Raw genomic sequence first — 15,318 nt, 5'->3', positions numbered from 1 at the left:
AAGTTCCAGTTTAAACTCAATCATCCTCTTTAACCAGGGGGAGTAAAAATTGACATGGCGTGACCAGTTCAGTTAGATTGTCAGGTTGGTTATGTAATGTTTACTTATTCTCTTTCACCGTAAGATTTTAACTGCATGGGAGGCACAAGTAGAGTGGGACTGTGGTGTTCTTGGTTTATGATGGACTTTTGAGCAGGTAATGGACTTTTGAGCAGGTAATTAATACATTTTGTATTGCTGAATGTTTTTAGAATCTAAAATATCTTTATCAATGTTTGTTTCCCTTCCACTAGTTCTGTTTAGCTTTCTGTAGCGGTAGAGCTACTAGGGAGACCTAATCTATCAAAAACACATTCTCAGATGAGCAGTAAGAAATAGAAGTATGCATTGTTTGCAGAGGACTTAGATGTTTCACACAGGAGAAACAACGTACAGTTTCCTTACAAACAGTCGTTCATACAGCACCTCCTCTTCCTGAAAGGTGAGAGTTGAGCTAGCAATTGATGTTATTAATTATGATTATATTATTAATTGTTAGCTTTCCCATTAGTTCCTTAAAGTATGAGAGTGTGTGAACCAACCTTTTTTTTTTTTTTTCTGTGTTAACTTTATAGTAAATTGTTCATTGTAGTATTTCTTTGCTGTTAACCATTTCTTATCCACCATTCCACTGTTCCTCATAGAAAAACAATGTGAAGCGCCTTTTGAATTTGCAACAAATATTTATTTAACAAAAATGGATGCCACCAACATACCTTCAAAATGTATGCATGTATAACAAGTGTACTAACAGTTGGTTTCCAAAATGAGATCATCATCAAATTTAAGGCAGGATATTCTATGAATTTTCATGCAAGAGCATATTCAAATGTCCCTTTATCCAACCCCTCAACTTCATCTTCCCACGTAGAAGAAGGCATACTACTGTAGGGGTCCAGCAAGATTTTGAAGCATCTGATAATTAGGAGTCCCAAGAAAACACATAGAATTCCTACAAAAGCAAAACCAGTTTTTTGCTCTAAAGTCAGAGGGAAGGCAGACATTTCGTTGACACTCATGCTGGTTGAAGTGTTGCTGCAGTAATTACTGCTCATCATTGGCCATCACATCCTGGTGCCTCTGTGGGATTTCCACCTCTATTGCTTCTTTGCCTGCATAGAAAAGTGGAATCAGTTTGGTTAGGTCTAAATGAGTTGTGTATGTCTGAGCTGTAGCATACGAACAGTTGGAAATGAAAAACATCTTGGATTTTTGTAGTGTCCTGTTGTTTTTTTTTCACATTTAAGTTAATGTAATAGCATTGCAACTTTTAGCCTCTACACACCATCCACTTACTGGCAGCAAACTCAATTTTCTGGCTTTCTACCTCCTCAAAACAGTAACCTTGGCATGTGGCTGTTTTAAACAGCATTTTGTCAGACTGGGCATAAGCCTACAGGTTTTGATTAGGCAATACTCACAAGGTCTCAACCTGGATAAACAAGTATGCTTTCTGAAATGGCTTTACCTGAGTTCTTAAACTAGTTAAACTCAAACTGATCTCAAGGGGAGTTTCAGCCAAATACTGTGGATTTTGTTCATGTAATTTAGTTTAGAAATCTAAATAAATAGATACAATTTATGAAATAAAATGGTGTGTGCAATTTTAATGTAGTCTTGGGCTCCATATTCAGAAAAATACTGTGTTCAGAATAATACTGTTATAAATGAAGTCTCAACTCAATCTGAATTTTGTAATATTTATAAAACAAATATTTATAAAAGGTGTAAAAGGCAATTAAACAGCGCAGGGTGTGTGGGGAGTCTACGCTCCACCAACACGCACACATGAACATCGAACATTCTAAATATATAGAACATTGCTTTTACATACTAAACCCAAGTATGCCTATACATACGTACAATCAGGAAAGAACAAACAATCCTTTAAGTTCCATGACTTACTAAACTCGAGTACGCCTATACATATTTAAAATCAGGAAAGGTAACAAACAATCCTTTAAGTCCCATGACTTAAGTCTCCATTTTCCGTTCCTTTTGAACAATATGTCTCGCTTTAAGTTGTCAAGCAACTCGGTCTTCAGGCCTTATGTATCCCGTTCTTCCCAGATTGAAGAAAAAGCATATCCATCTCCTTTTCAAGGCCAATGAGGCCTGGGTCAAAAGGCACGTCCAGGTCAACAAGGGGCATAACAGCAAAGGCCTGCGATGGCTGTAGCAGCAGAGGGGCCCATGGCGTAGCAGTCGGATCAGTAAAGGAGCCCGCAGCTCCCTTACTATCGGCAAGCCACACGTTTGTGATTGTGGCTCCACATGGCTCTTTAAGGCCTCAGAGATTGCTCACCAGGTGCTGAGCAATCCCACTGCAACCTTGTCATTTTTAGTTGCAGAGTCCCACACCTTGACATCAATTTGGTCCCATGTTTCAGGATCATAAACTGTCTCATTGCTAAGAAGGAGAATAAGCCGTAAGGTTGCCAGGACAGTCTTTGTTCCTAAGGACGTATGATTCCCCATAATGCACAACTGCTTACCAGCGAGGGGCAGTTGTGTGTGCAGCTCCGTTTCTCTCAGCTCGAGCTTCTCTCCAGCTCCAGAGTGCCTATTTCCAGCGACTTTCAGTACGAGCTTCTCTGAGCAGTTTGCTGAGTTTGGCTGAATCTATCTTCATGAGGCAATCAATGTGCCTGTTCCCGTCCTGGTCTCCATTCTGCTAGCCTGTTCCTTTTCATTCCTTCTCTCTGCTTTTTTTATTGATGACATAACATCACAGAATCACAGAATCACAGAATTTCTAGGTTGGAAGAGACCTCAAGATCATCGAGTCCAACCTCTGACCTAACGCTAGCAGTCCCCACTAAACCATATCCCTAAGCTCTACATCTAAACATCTTTTGAAGACTTCCAGGGATGGTGACTCCACCACTTCCCTGGGCAGCCCATTCCAATGCCTAACAACCCTTTCAGTAAAGAAGTTCTTCCTAACATCTAACCTAAAACTCCCCTGGCTCAACTTAAGCCCATTCCCCCTCGTCCTGTCACCAGGCATGTGGGAGAACAAACCAACCCCCACCTTGCTACAACCTCCCTTGAGGTACCTATAGAGAGCGATAAGGTCGCCCCTGAGCCTCCTTTTCTCCAGGCTGAACAAGCCCAGCTCCCTCAGCCGCTCCTCGTAGGACTTGTTCTCCAGGCCCCTCACCAGCTTCGTCGCCCTTCTCTGCACCCGCTCAAGCACCTCGATGTCCTTCTTGTAGCGAGGGGCCCAAAACTGAACACAGTACTCGAGGTGCGGCCTCACCAGAGCTGAGTACAGGGGGACGATCACTTCCCTAGCCCTGCTGGCCACACTGTTTCTGATACAAGCCAGGATGCCGTTGGCCTTCTTGGCCACCTGAGCACACTGCTGGCTCATATTCAGCCGACTATCCACCATCACTCCCAGGTCCTTCTCTGCCTGGCAGCTCTCCAACCACTCATCTCCCAGCCTGTAGCTCTGCTTGGGGTTATTGCGTCCCAGGTGGAGGACCCGGCACTTGGCCTTGTTGAACTTCATGCAGTTGACCTCAGCCCATCGATGCAGCCTATCCAGATCCTCCTGCAGAGCTTTCCTACCCTCAAGCAGATCGACACACGCACCTAACTTGGTGTCATCTGCAAACTTACTGAGGGTGCACTCAATGCCCTTGTCCAGATCATCGATGAAGATATTAAAGAGAACCGGCCCCAGCACCGAGCCCTGGGGGACTCCACTAGTGACTGGCCTCCAACTGGACTTGGCTCCATTCACCACGACTCTTTGGGCCCGGCTATCCAGCCAGTTTCTAACATCATCACATCGTGTTGCCTCTTTTTTTTTTTTTTAATATCTTGAGGGCAGGCTCCCCTCATACCTTTCTCTAAACAGCAGTTCTTTTCAAAACAACTTTTCATTGGTCAAACAACTTTGAATGTAACAACAACAGCAAACACCCAGAAACATCCATGCCTTAATGGCTGGAGGACAAGAAACCAGAGGCTGCATGGAGTCTCCTGAATCACCATTCTTTGTTCCCTCTGAACTCCTTTACATTCCTGATGGCCTCATTTTTAAGAGGCTAATGTTATCTCAACCACGGGGCTTGCCGACCCCCATGGCCACACTCCCAAATCTCCCCCTTCTTTATTAATATCAACCATTTTCTCGAAACGAATTACCACTCCATATATAACAATACTGTGTTCATTTTTATCTTTGCAAGAATTGGAAGTAAACACATTGGTAAAATTGCCCCTTCACCTTTCTGTGTTCATGTCCATGCAGTGGGTGCCATTCAGTATGTAAAATCCAAGTGTGCCCAGAAACACAGTGCTGAAAGATGCATTTGAATTGGTGGATTGAGCCACTGTGGTGATGTTACAGCCATGTTCTAGCTCCCAAGGGCACATGGTATATATGTCTTCACTTAAAATAAAAAAAATAGAAATCACTCTTGCATATGAGGAAAGATTAGTGGGAGAAGAAACAACACAACCAAATTCCCTTCCTCTAAGTCTTACTCTAATTTGTTTCTTTTCCTTGGACTTCCCCATTAAATACATATTTTTACAGGCATTCCAAGTATCAGGTATGAACATGCTCCTTGTGGAGCTCAGGGGACTGACCCTGATGTTTGTCCTCCAGAGGTGGCATGCTCCATCCACTCCACTGAGCAGCTCCACCCCACCATCGCCACGAGGAGAGTTCTGTGTATTTCCAGGCAGGAGAGACTTTCATTGTATTTGTAAGCTCTTATGTATAGATTTCAGTTGGGGGTGGGAGCTAGTTTGCTTTATTTTAGATTTTCTGTCAGATACTGAAATTCTTTTATGTCTCTCTAGGCAGCTGAAGGATTGGAAAGACTGGTACATCAGAAGTACAAGGTAAAGGACAAAGGGATTTTTATTGTAAGGTTGGAGCTTGGGGTTTTTTGCCTCTTGTGTTAACACCTATTTAACTAACGCGCCTCAGGGTAAAACTCTTTTTGTTAACAATTCAACCACCTCTCCCCCCAGGGAATTCCAGGTATCCATTTATTTCTTGGCAGAGTAATTAGGCCACTTGGAGCACTGTGCTGCCATGACTACACTGATACAGGTACCTGCCCTAGCCAGTTCAAAGAGAGCTCCAGTATCTCTATGTGGTAGTGCAGTCGTGACTGAAACTGAACTATAGACATATCCTGAGTCAGTCTAGAATTAACAACAAAAGTAAAAATAAGAATTGGTATTCTTGAGAAGACAGAAACAGACAGAACTTTTATCTTGTCTGTGTCTCCTTTCTCACGTTAAAAATCTGTGGGATTTTTGAATATTGTCCCAAGGAATTAAAGTTGTAAAACAAAGATTAAAAAGGTGTGATATATAGAGTAATAATTCATGTCAAGAAGATGGTTGATATTAATAAAGAAGGGGGAGATGTGGGAGTGTGGCCATGGGGGTCGGCAAGCCCCATGGTTGGTGATAACATCAGACACTTACCGATGAGACCATCAGGAAAGCAAAGAGTTCAGAGGGAGCAAAGAAGGGGTATTCAGGAGGCACCATGCCCTCTGGGGTTGCTTGTTCTCCAGACGTTAAGGCATGGAAGTTTCTGGGTGTTTGCTGTTGCCGGGCAAAGTTGTGTGACCGATGAAAAAGTGTTTGAAAAGGACTGCTGTGGGGCGAAGGGTATAAGAGGGGAGCCTGTCCTCGAGATGAAAAAAGGCAACAAGATATAATGGAGTTACGTCATCAATCAAGAAGCAGGAAAAAGGAATGAATAGGGACAGGCTGGCAGAATGGAGACCAGGACGGGAACAGGCACATTGATCGCCCCATGAAGACAGGTTCGGCCAAACACAGCAAACCACTCAAAGTCACTGGAAATAGGCACTCTGGAGCTGGAGAGAAGCTCGAGCTGAGAGAAGCGGAGCCGCACACACAACTGCCCCTCACTGGTAAGCAGTTGTGCATTATGGGGAATCATACGTCCTTAGGAACAAAGACTGTCCTGGCAACCTTACAGCTTATTCTCTTTATTAACAATCAGACAGTTGTTTATGATCCTGAAACATGGAACCAAATTGATGTCAAGGTGTAGGACTCTGCAACTAAAAATGACAAGGTTGCAGTGGGATTGCTCAGCACCTGGTGAGCAATCTCTGAGGCCTTAAAGAGCCATGTGGAGCCACAATCACAAACGTGTGGCTTGCCGATAGTAAGGGAGCTGCGGGCTCCTTTACTGATCCGACTGCTACGTCATGGGCCCCTCTGCTGCTACAGCCATCGCAGGCCTTTGCTGTTATGCCCCCTGTTGACCTGGATGTGCCTTTTGACCCAGGCCTCATTGGCCTTGAAAAGGAGATGGAAATATTTGTTTCCCTTCAATCCGGGACGAATAGGATACATAAAGCCCGAAGGCCAAGTTGCTTAACAACTTAAAGTGGGACATTGTTCCCACAACTAGCCCTGGAATTCTCTGGTGTTTGTAATCAAGAAAAGGAATAGAAAATGGAGACTGTTAGATGATCTGAGAAAAATTAACGAAGCCATGGAAGATACGGGAGCACTTCAACCAGGATTCCCAACTCCAACTATTCTCCCCCAGTCATGGACATTAATAGTAATAGACTTAAAGGATTGTTTGTTAAACACTTGCCTTTTAAAACTTTGCCATGTTTATGTTTCAATTGATACCTTTTCTGATTGTACATATGTATAGGCATACTCAGGTTTAGCATGTAAAAGCAATGTTCTGTATATTTAGAAAGTTCAAAGTTAGTGTTTGCGTGCACCCAGCGCTGTTTACTTGCGTTTTATAAATATTACTAAATTCAGATTGAGTTGTATCTTCATTTATAGCAAAGGCAAGGCACAAGTCTTCTTTTTTGTCTTCTTTTTTTTTTTTCCTTTTTTTTTTTTTGTTTTGTTTGTTTTTGTTTTTGCACTAACCTCCAACCTGATATGTACTAAATAGTATGGTTTTCTATTACATTCTTTACACACTTGCTACAGCACAATAACCAATGATCCGTTTATTCCATAGAGCTTTGTATGAGATCCTTCTTTGTTTTGAATGATATTCTTCTCTTTGGGTCATACTGTTTTAATTCCTGTTATGCTGGGGAGAAGATCTGGATATAGCCTACGGGAAAAGTAATGTCAGCAATAATAAATATTTATTTTCTGAAAATACGTCACAGATGAAGCCACCTGTGGCACAGGTTTGCATTGTGTACCCTTACACTTTTTCTATAAGTCTGACCTTGTGTAGAAAAAAAAACACAACTAAGTTCAGTATCACAAATTGGTGTCACAATATAAAAAACCCACCAACAAAAAGCCACCAACAACAATCACCAAAACACTGCTGTCTTCAAAGATGTATAGAAAAAATCATAGATATAGAATTGCTTTGGAGAACCTTACATTGGAGCCAAGTCCAGGGAAATATATACATCTTTAACACAGAGCCATATTCCAAGTCTCACTAATTTTGCAGGATACACACTGAAATTAGTGGGATTTGTTTGCACATTATTTGCTTGTCAGTGGAGATTATGGGACAGATCTCTGTACAAAGCTTAGCTGACACTTAAACATGGAGTATTAAGAAATGGGTATCTGTCTTATTTAGCAAGAGTTTGGCTGAAACAGCTGTATGAGAAACCAGTGGGCATTGCCACTGTGTGGAAATTGGTTCTGGGAAACTAATACACAGCTTTGTGCTCTTCTCTGCCCTGTTCTGAATTGCAGAAATTGTAATTGAAGCCTTAAAGTTCACAGAACATTTTGCATATTTGCATTACATATCCCCAAAACTGTGGTACCAAAATTGACCTTGAGTGCACTTGTATTGTTTTCAGATTTTCGTGCTACGTATACAGGTTAGATGTCCTCTCCCAGTTAGTCAGATATCCTTTCAGTTGCTGCAGAGTATGTGTCAGGTTGTGAGTCAGAAGACTCTGAATACTAACTAACATGGCCTACATCCAAAAATTCTTGAAGATAACCTCTAGGGCAATGTGATGGGGACAGGCATTAAGTCAGTTAGAATCTGCAGAGTCATTTTGTAGGGGCTGGTCTCAGACTGATGTCTCTTGACTTTTTTAATAGGTCAGGACTCTACTTATTCTTTGATTCATTGCCCATATAAAAACACTGCCATAAAGAAAGGCTCCTTAACATCCTGCTGTGAAATAAAAGGTCGTTGGAGACCCTTGTGAGACAAGAAGAAACAGCTAGAGTCCAAGAGAAAACAGCAATGAGGAAAAACATCCGGGGACATAGACCACTGAGGTAAGGAGAATGGAGCTATGAGCTGGGGATGATGGCTGTACCCACAGAGGATGAAAGGGAGTACCATAGGTATTAAGCATTGAAAGTTAGCTGGAAGAAAGCCATTGAAACTCTTGATATTCCAGAAGCATCACCAGTCTAACTCTGCCAACGTTTAGTGTGGTTTGAAGATCCCAGCCCAAGCTCTTTGTTGGCTCAAGTGTCACTTTTTTCAGACCTAGCTCTCACCCTCATGTTTTCAGAGGTACTGAGAAGATTAAATAATTTGGACTTCCCTGAGAAAGTAGCTGGCAAGTGTTAAATACAGATTTTCTAAAGAATCTTCCTTAGACTTCAGGTTTCATCCATTTCTCCTTAGAACCCCCAGCAATTTATTTATTTATTTTTAAATGGCTCAGTACTGTAAATGGGTACCTTAAATAGCTGCTCAAACTGGAAACATTCATCCCCTTGGCATGTTTAAGCCTCAGGTCCCTGAAAACTCACTTCATAAACTACAGTGTGTAACAAAATGGACTGAATCAGTTGCCATCTGTTCTCCCCTTGGATGTGCTGCAAGCCCAGCTGCTGATTCATGAATCTGGTCATTCTGAAGGCTCTTCGAATAGCTTCAGTTCCAGGTTTCTGTTTCTGAGTGACAGCAAACCTGCCTTGAAAAGATGTTCATACAGTTAGGGACATCAACAAGCATCCTCTGGGAGTTTCAGAGGCACTGTATTTGCACTCAACTATTTGGTCAAGGAAAATGAATTTCAGGAATACTATTACAGCAATTGGGCATAGGAGTTGTTAGGGTAAAAAGATTAATAATGGAGAAAAAATAATGAAATAGAAACCAGAACGAATTTGGAATTCTTCAAAGGGTCTGAGATGAGTTAACAACACATGGCCAGAAATGCAAAGGCAAAAAGATCTACGTGACCACAGAGCCAACCAGTGATGCTCATGTCCATGCTGCATGCCTGTCTTCCCTAAATTGCTGGGGAGGAAACTGTCTGCTCAGTAGAGGTTTCTAAGACAGCATAGGGGGAGGTAGGTGTAAGGTAGGAAGGCCAGGGCATAGATGACCAGCAACTGAAGCATGTTGAACTGTTCTGTGAGCATAGCAAAGCCACCCCCTGCTCCCCAACATGCAGTGTTTTTTGCAGTATGGTAACTCAGGGTAGAGTCTGCACTTTTTCACGTAAACTGCATTCCCCTGCAATGAAGCAGCAGCCAGGCAGTGACATTCCCAGCCTTCAGACAAGAGATAAATTGCAGCAAAGAGATTTTACCCCTAGGAAGTATGCAAGCCTGGAGTCTGTATGGAAGGACAGACCCCGTGCCGTGCCCCATACTGTGAATTCACGTACGTGGGTATCAGAGGCAGGAAAACCAAAGGCTCGCTAGCATCACCCTCCGTTTACAGACGTAGAAGAGGGCACCAGTTTCCTGGGGCATGCAGGCTACGCCACTGCCACCCACCGAGCCAACCCGTCGCCAACCCCGTCGCCTCCACCAGCTTGGCCCCTGCTCTCCTCGGTCCCGCTCCCTGGGGGCAGGCCCCCAAGCCTCGGCGGCTGCCCCTCGGCGGCAGGGAGCTCCGGGCCGGGCCGGGCCGGGCCGGGCCGGGCCCCAAGGTCAGCCCCCGCCGCGCCCCCCTGGCCCGGCCCTGCCGCGCCCCCGCGCTACCGACCCGGCTTCTCCGCGGCCGCGCTGCTCATGGTGGCGGATCGCGGATCTCCCGCCGGCTCTGGGGAGCCAGGGCTGCCGCAGCCCCGACGGCTCGCACGGCTCCAGCTCCGGCCCCGGAGGGGCGTGCGGCGGGGGCGGCTCGCTCGAGCTCCCCTCGCCGCCCGGCGCTGCGCCCCCGCCGGGAGATGCTCAAAGCGCCCTAATTACAAATTGCACGCCACAGCCGTTTCCTTCTCCTCCCTCTCCCTGCCCGCCCCCTTCCATCGCCGCGCTCCTCTCCAGCCCCCCCCCCCGCCTCGGCTTGAAGCGAGGAAAGTTCCCGCAAAACGCTACGTGCGGAGCATCGGTAAGCGGCAGCGGCCCGGAGCCCCCCGGGAGCCTCCCCCGGCCGGGCCCCGCCGCCGGGACCTGTGGAGCTCGGGGAGCTCCGTCCCGCCCAGCTGCTCCGGTGGTAATCGCGATTAAAGCAGGGAACATGTGGCGACATATGGCTGGGAGCCGCTGCTGGGGCGGGAGTCCGGTCCTCGCGTTGCATCTTTTCATTAGCTGTGTTTAGCTGATGCTGATGGTGTATTAAAGAGGCCTCCCTTTGCTACAACAGCAGGTGTTTGCAGTGGATAAGGAAAGAGGAGTTCTTTTTCCAAAGCTGGATCCGTATATTGCACTAATAAACAGCAAATCTGTTTTTAAATGATAGCGATTCAATATTTGCATGCTGCCCTGGTGAATACAGCCCTGGAAAAATGTACGTGGGTCAGTGAAGCAGTGCCATATTGTAGCACCATGCATGGTGAGATTTGTTTGAAGGTCACTTTAGAGCTACTGGTAGAATTTGTTCTGTAGAAAATAATTTTAAAACCTCACGTGCTTCTTGGTACGTGCAATAACATCACAATAGGTTAATATGCTTTCTTCCTAATGCAAACTGGGAAAATAATTTTGGTTTACCAGCCATTTTAACTCCTGTTTCTTCTGCTGTGTCTGCAGTGGGCTTCTGGGTAATCTCAAAACAGCTCCCTCCTGCTGGTAGAACTAATGGTTAAACTAAAAGTTAAAGAGATGCTTGCTAATGGTTATCTGCTTGATCATCTAATGGTGCAGTGTCAGTCATGTGGGAAACAATGTCTGTTGCTGAAATTACAAGCCAAGCTAATTTTTGAAGTGCCTCTCATATTGAAAGACCCATGAAGACTTTATAAATAGACTGTTGGAAATAATATGACTATGCTTTCAGAATATGATAAGGAGCCTCTTCTGTTCCTAAGAAGCTCTAAATTTTATTTTTTATTTTTTATTTATTTTTTTAGCCTTGTCACTGATTTATTTGGAGCCCAATGAAGATCTTTTGCTATGGTTTGGGATTTGGGGATTAACAAAGACATAAGGACTTGAAGTTTCATGGTGTCACCCTCCCACCTTGCAGAATTGTTTTGGGAGAGTGGCATACATTCAGACTTCTCTTATAATCATTGGGCATTGCTATACTTGGAGGACCTTCCTGTAATATTTACAGGATATTTATTTTAGTTGTGGTGTCTTCCTGCTCATAGATAAATTCTTTTTTTTTTCCTCTCATTATTCTTGTAGAAGTGAATGTTAAGAGTTTTTTTATCTTAAAGTAATTGCTCCTTTTGTACTATTGCATGGCAGAGGTTGCTGAAATCATGTGATTATTTTTAGGAACCTGATACTCACTGTTCAGTTTTAAAGAGTTTACAGATGTTTTTGTGTTGGAGATCCACTTTAAAAGGACATCAAACTGAAGCAGAAATCAGCAGCCCTCAATAGAGAATCAGTCTCCTTCAGCCACCCGTTGTCAGCAGACAACACTTTGTTGTTGTTGTTGTTGTTGTTGTTCTTATGTTTTTCTGTTCAAGTTGTTATATTTTCAAACGGTAAAGTGAGGAATAACTAAATTTATTCCTGTATTTCATTGCTTTTTCACTTAAGGGTCACTAGTTTTGTTTAGTTAGGTGCAGGATTTTTTTGTAAGGTAGATGGGATAGCAGTGTATGTATGGCTATTCTGGATACAGAGACAAATGGAGCATTCACTGCTCTTTACTTTCCATTTCTTTATCAGGCCTATCTTCTTTGTGTTCAACCTAATAAGAGCTGTCATCAGTTACTTAAATCATATTTGCGTTGATCCTTAGTTTAGGGAGTGTTAAGTGTGTCTTCAGTGGAGAGCCCTCAGAAATAGGTATTTTATAGTCATCTGGTAATTTGGTACATTGACCTTGCAAATTGAGCTGGCCTAACTTCAGGCTGGGCAAGACACTTATAGCCAAGTGGGTGCAAATGAATGAAAGGCAATAGGGAACTCTTAGAGTTCCCTATTATTATAGTCTTATCATCTGGTTAAGACTTCCTAATGTTTAAGGATCATTTGAGCAATGTGTCAAGAAACGTAACTACTTTGAAGGATAACTAGCTCCATTGTAACATGCTTTTCTGTTTAGCTTAGAGGGCTTTTCAAGTGTTCCTACACAAACAAACAAACCTTACCGTCAGCTGCTGGAAATTTAAAATGGGCTTATGAAGGTTGAGTCAGCGAAGAATATTGTGCACAAAAGTATCTTTAGAAACAGATCAACTCAAAAGTTACCACTAAGCAAATTTAGAGAAGTGAAAACAAATTTATGAGAACATGTGTTAGCAGAAGGAAATAATATATGCAGGATATCAAATAGAGTTGGGGGGGGGGACACATTACAGAGGAAGGATTATATAAAAATTTGTGTATTGATCAGAGTTGCAAGTGGAAATTATTTTATATAATTTATTCCAGGGTACTTAATGTTTTAAAATGGATAAACACCTCTGTTCTGTGCTGTTTCTTCTTGTTATAAATGAAGTCTCAACTCAATCTGAATCTAGTAATATTTATACTTATCAGAGCTATAAAAGATATAAAAGGCAAGTAAACAGCACTGGGTCCACGCTCCAACAACATGCACACACACACGTCAAACATTCTAAATACATAGAACATTGCTTTACATACTAAACCCGAGTATGCCTATACATACGTACAATCAGGAAAGGTAACAAACAATCCTTTAAGTTCCATGACTTAAGTCTCCATTTTCCGTTCCTTTTGAACATTATGTCTCGCTTTAAGTTGTCAAGCAACTCGGTCTTCAGGCCTTATGTATCCCGTTCTTCCCAGATTGAAGGGAAACAAATATTTCCATCTCCTTTTCAAGGCCAATGAGGCCTGGGTCAAAAGGCACGTCCAGGTCAACAGGGGGCATAACAGCAAAGGCCTGTGATGGCTGTAGCAGCAGAGGGGCCCATGGCGTAGCAGTCGGATCAGTAAAGGAGCCCGCAGCTCCCTTACTATCGGCAAGCCACACGTTTGTGATTGTGGCTCCACATGGCTCTTTAAGGCCTCAGAGATTGCTCACCAGGTGCTGAGCAATCCCACTGCAACCTTGTCATTTTTAGTTGCAGAGTCCCACACCTTGACATCAATTTGGTCCCATGTTTCAGGATCATAAACTGTCTCATTGCTAAGAAGGAGAATAAGCCGTAAGGTTACCAGGACAGTCTTTGTTCCTAAGGACGTATGATTCCCCATAATGCGCAACTGCTTACCAGCGAGGGGCAGTTGTGTGCAGCTCCGTTTCTCTCAGCTCGAGCTTCTCTCCAGCTCCAGTGCCTATTTCCAGCGACTTTCAGTACGAGCTTCTCTGAGCAGTTTGCTGAGTTTGGCTGAACCTATCTTCATGAGGCAATCAATGTGCCTGTTCCCGTCCTGGTCTCCGTTCTGCTAGCCTGTTCCTTTCCATTCCTTCTCTCTGCTTTTTTTATTGATGACATAACATCATCACATCGTGTTGCCTCTTTTTTTTTTTTTTTTTATATCTTGAGGGCAGGCTCCCCTCATACCTTTTTCTCCACAGCAGTTCTTTTCAAAACAACTTTTCATTGGTCTAACAACCTTGAATGTAACAACAACAGCAAACACCCAGAAACATCCATGCCTTAATGGCTGGAGGACAAGAAACCAGAGGCTGCATGGAGTCTCCTGAATCACCATTCTTTGTTCCCTCTGAACTCCTTTACATTCCTGATGGCCTCATTTTTAAGAGTCTTATGTTATCTCAACCACGGGGCTTGCCGACCCCCATGGCCACACTCCCAAATCTCCCCCTTCTTTGTTAATATCAACCATTTTCTCGACATGAATTACCACTCCATATATAACATTATGTAGTCTTTAAATATCCAGATCTTTCTTTGTGCTTGTAATGCCTTGCTTTCACCAGGTACTGACTTTATCAGCTGCTTAAATATGTGGTCTACAATCCTGGGGATCCATAGGGTACTCTGGTGAATGCCAAAAACGAGGCAGAGGAATGGCTTCTACGCAGCAATCTCCCTATGTTAAATATCTGAATAGGCCCACACCTCCCTAAAAGTTTAGGGATTCAGAAGCTGAAGCTAGTTGAAAATCATGGCTTTTTGTCCAGCACAAGTCACTGTTGATGTTGGGGAAGGTGGAAAGTTGCACGGATCCAGTAAAAACGAACAGTGCCACCTGGTGTAAGTGGGACAGGAGGAGGGCAGCTGTCCCCAAGTGTGTCCCCAGCTCCTCCACCTCAGCTCAGGGAAAGCCCCTGGCCAACAGGGAGCGGAAAAAGGTCTTCTAAGGCCTTAGGTGGGATGGGTTCCCTTTAGACACGCAGGAGGTAGGTATTCTCTGCCTCACCATGGACAAGGGAGGTGGTGGGTGTGTTAGGGGCACTCAGTCTGTCCTTAGAGGTTATGTGTTGTGGAAGGAAGGACCAAAATGCAGGTTGCTCAAGTTTTCTTCCTTTGTAACTTCAGCAGGTAAAGTAATGACTTGGAGGAAGAAAGGATGATGTGAATTGTTTCAATACAGAACCAGTAACACTGCTGCTAAGAGTCTAGTGTTGTTACACAGCCTTCTGGGGTAAAAAATAAGTAATTAAGGTTTAGGCACTTAAGTTGTAGTTAGGGGTTGCATAACACTGGGAAAAAAAAATGTTTAAGAGAGATTTAACCCTTCACTGGGGCGGAAAAGAGGTTAGATCCCTGCAGATCAAGTAGAGCATGTCTCCTCTGTGACTGATCCCACATTCTGGGCATAGGATGCTGCACAGTTTTTTTTCTGGTTATAAATATATAGCACACTGAACTGAAGCCTCAACACACAGTTTAATTCCTGTAGCAGGCATCTGTGCAGTCTTTTATCTGGGGGGTCTGAGGTAGTAAAGTGCTGTTGAACACTTATTTGGGGGAGGGGACAGGAGGAAGAATGTCAGAGAAGTCTAACTGGAAAAAAAAGTTGAACGGCCATGGGAGTGAGAGGAAGGAG

At 43.6% G+C, this 15,318-nt stretch overlaps 1 protein-coding gene across 1 annotated transcript; it reads right to left on the bottom strand.

Moving 5' to 3' along the window:
* Positions 1-848: 848 nt before the first annotated feature.
* Positions 849-1,097, bottom strand: CTXN2 (cortexin 2; the record flags this gene model as incomplete). The annotated part of the gene is made up of 1 exon (XM_084293299.1): positions 849-1,097. One exon carries the CDS (start codon positions 1,095-1,097, stop codon positions 849-851), a length of 249 nt encoding a protein of 82 aa, XP_084149425.1.
* Positions 1,098-15,318: the final 14,221 nt, after the last annotated feature.

The sequence above is a fragment of the Netta rufina genome (genome assembly GCF_964035555.1).
Source record: "Netta rufina genome assembly, chromosome: 11".
NCBI lineage: Eukaryota > Metazoa > Chordata > Aves > Anseriformes > Anatidae > Netta > Netta rufina.
This window is presented reverse-complemented; position numbering and strand designations above follow the sequence as displayed.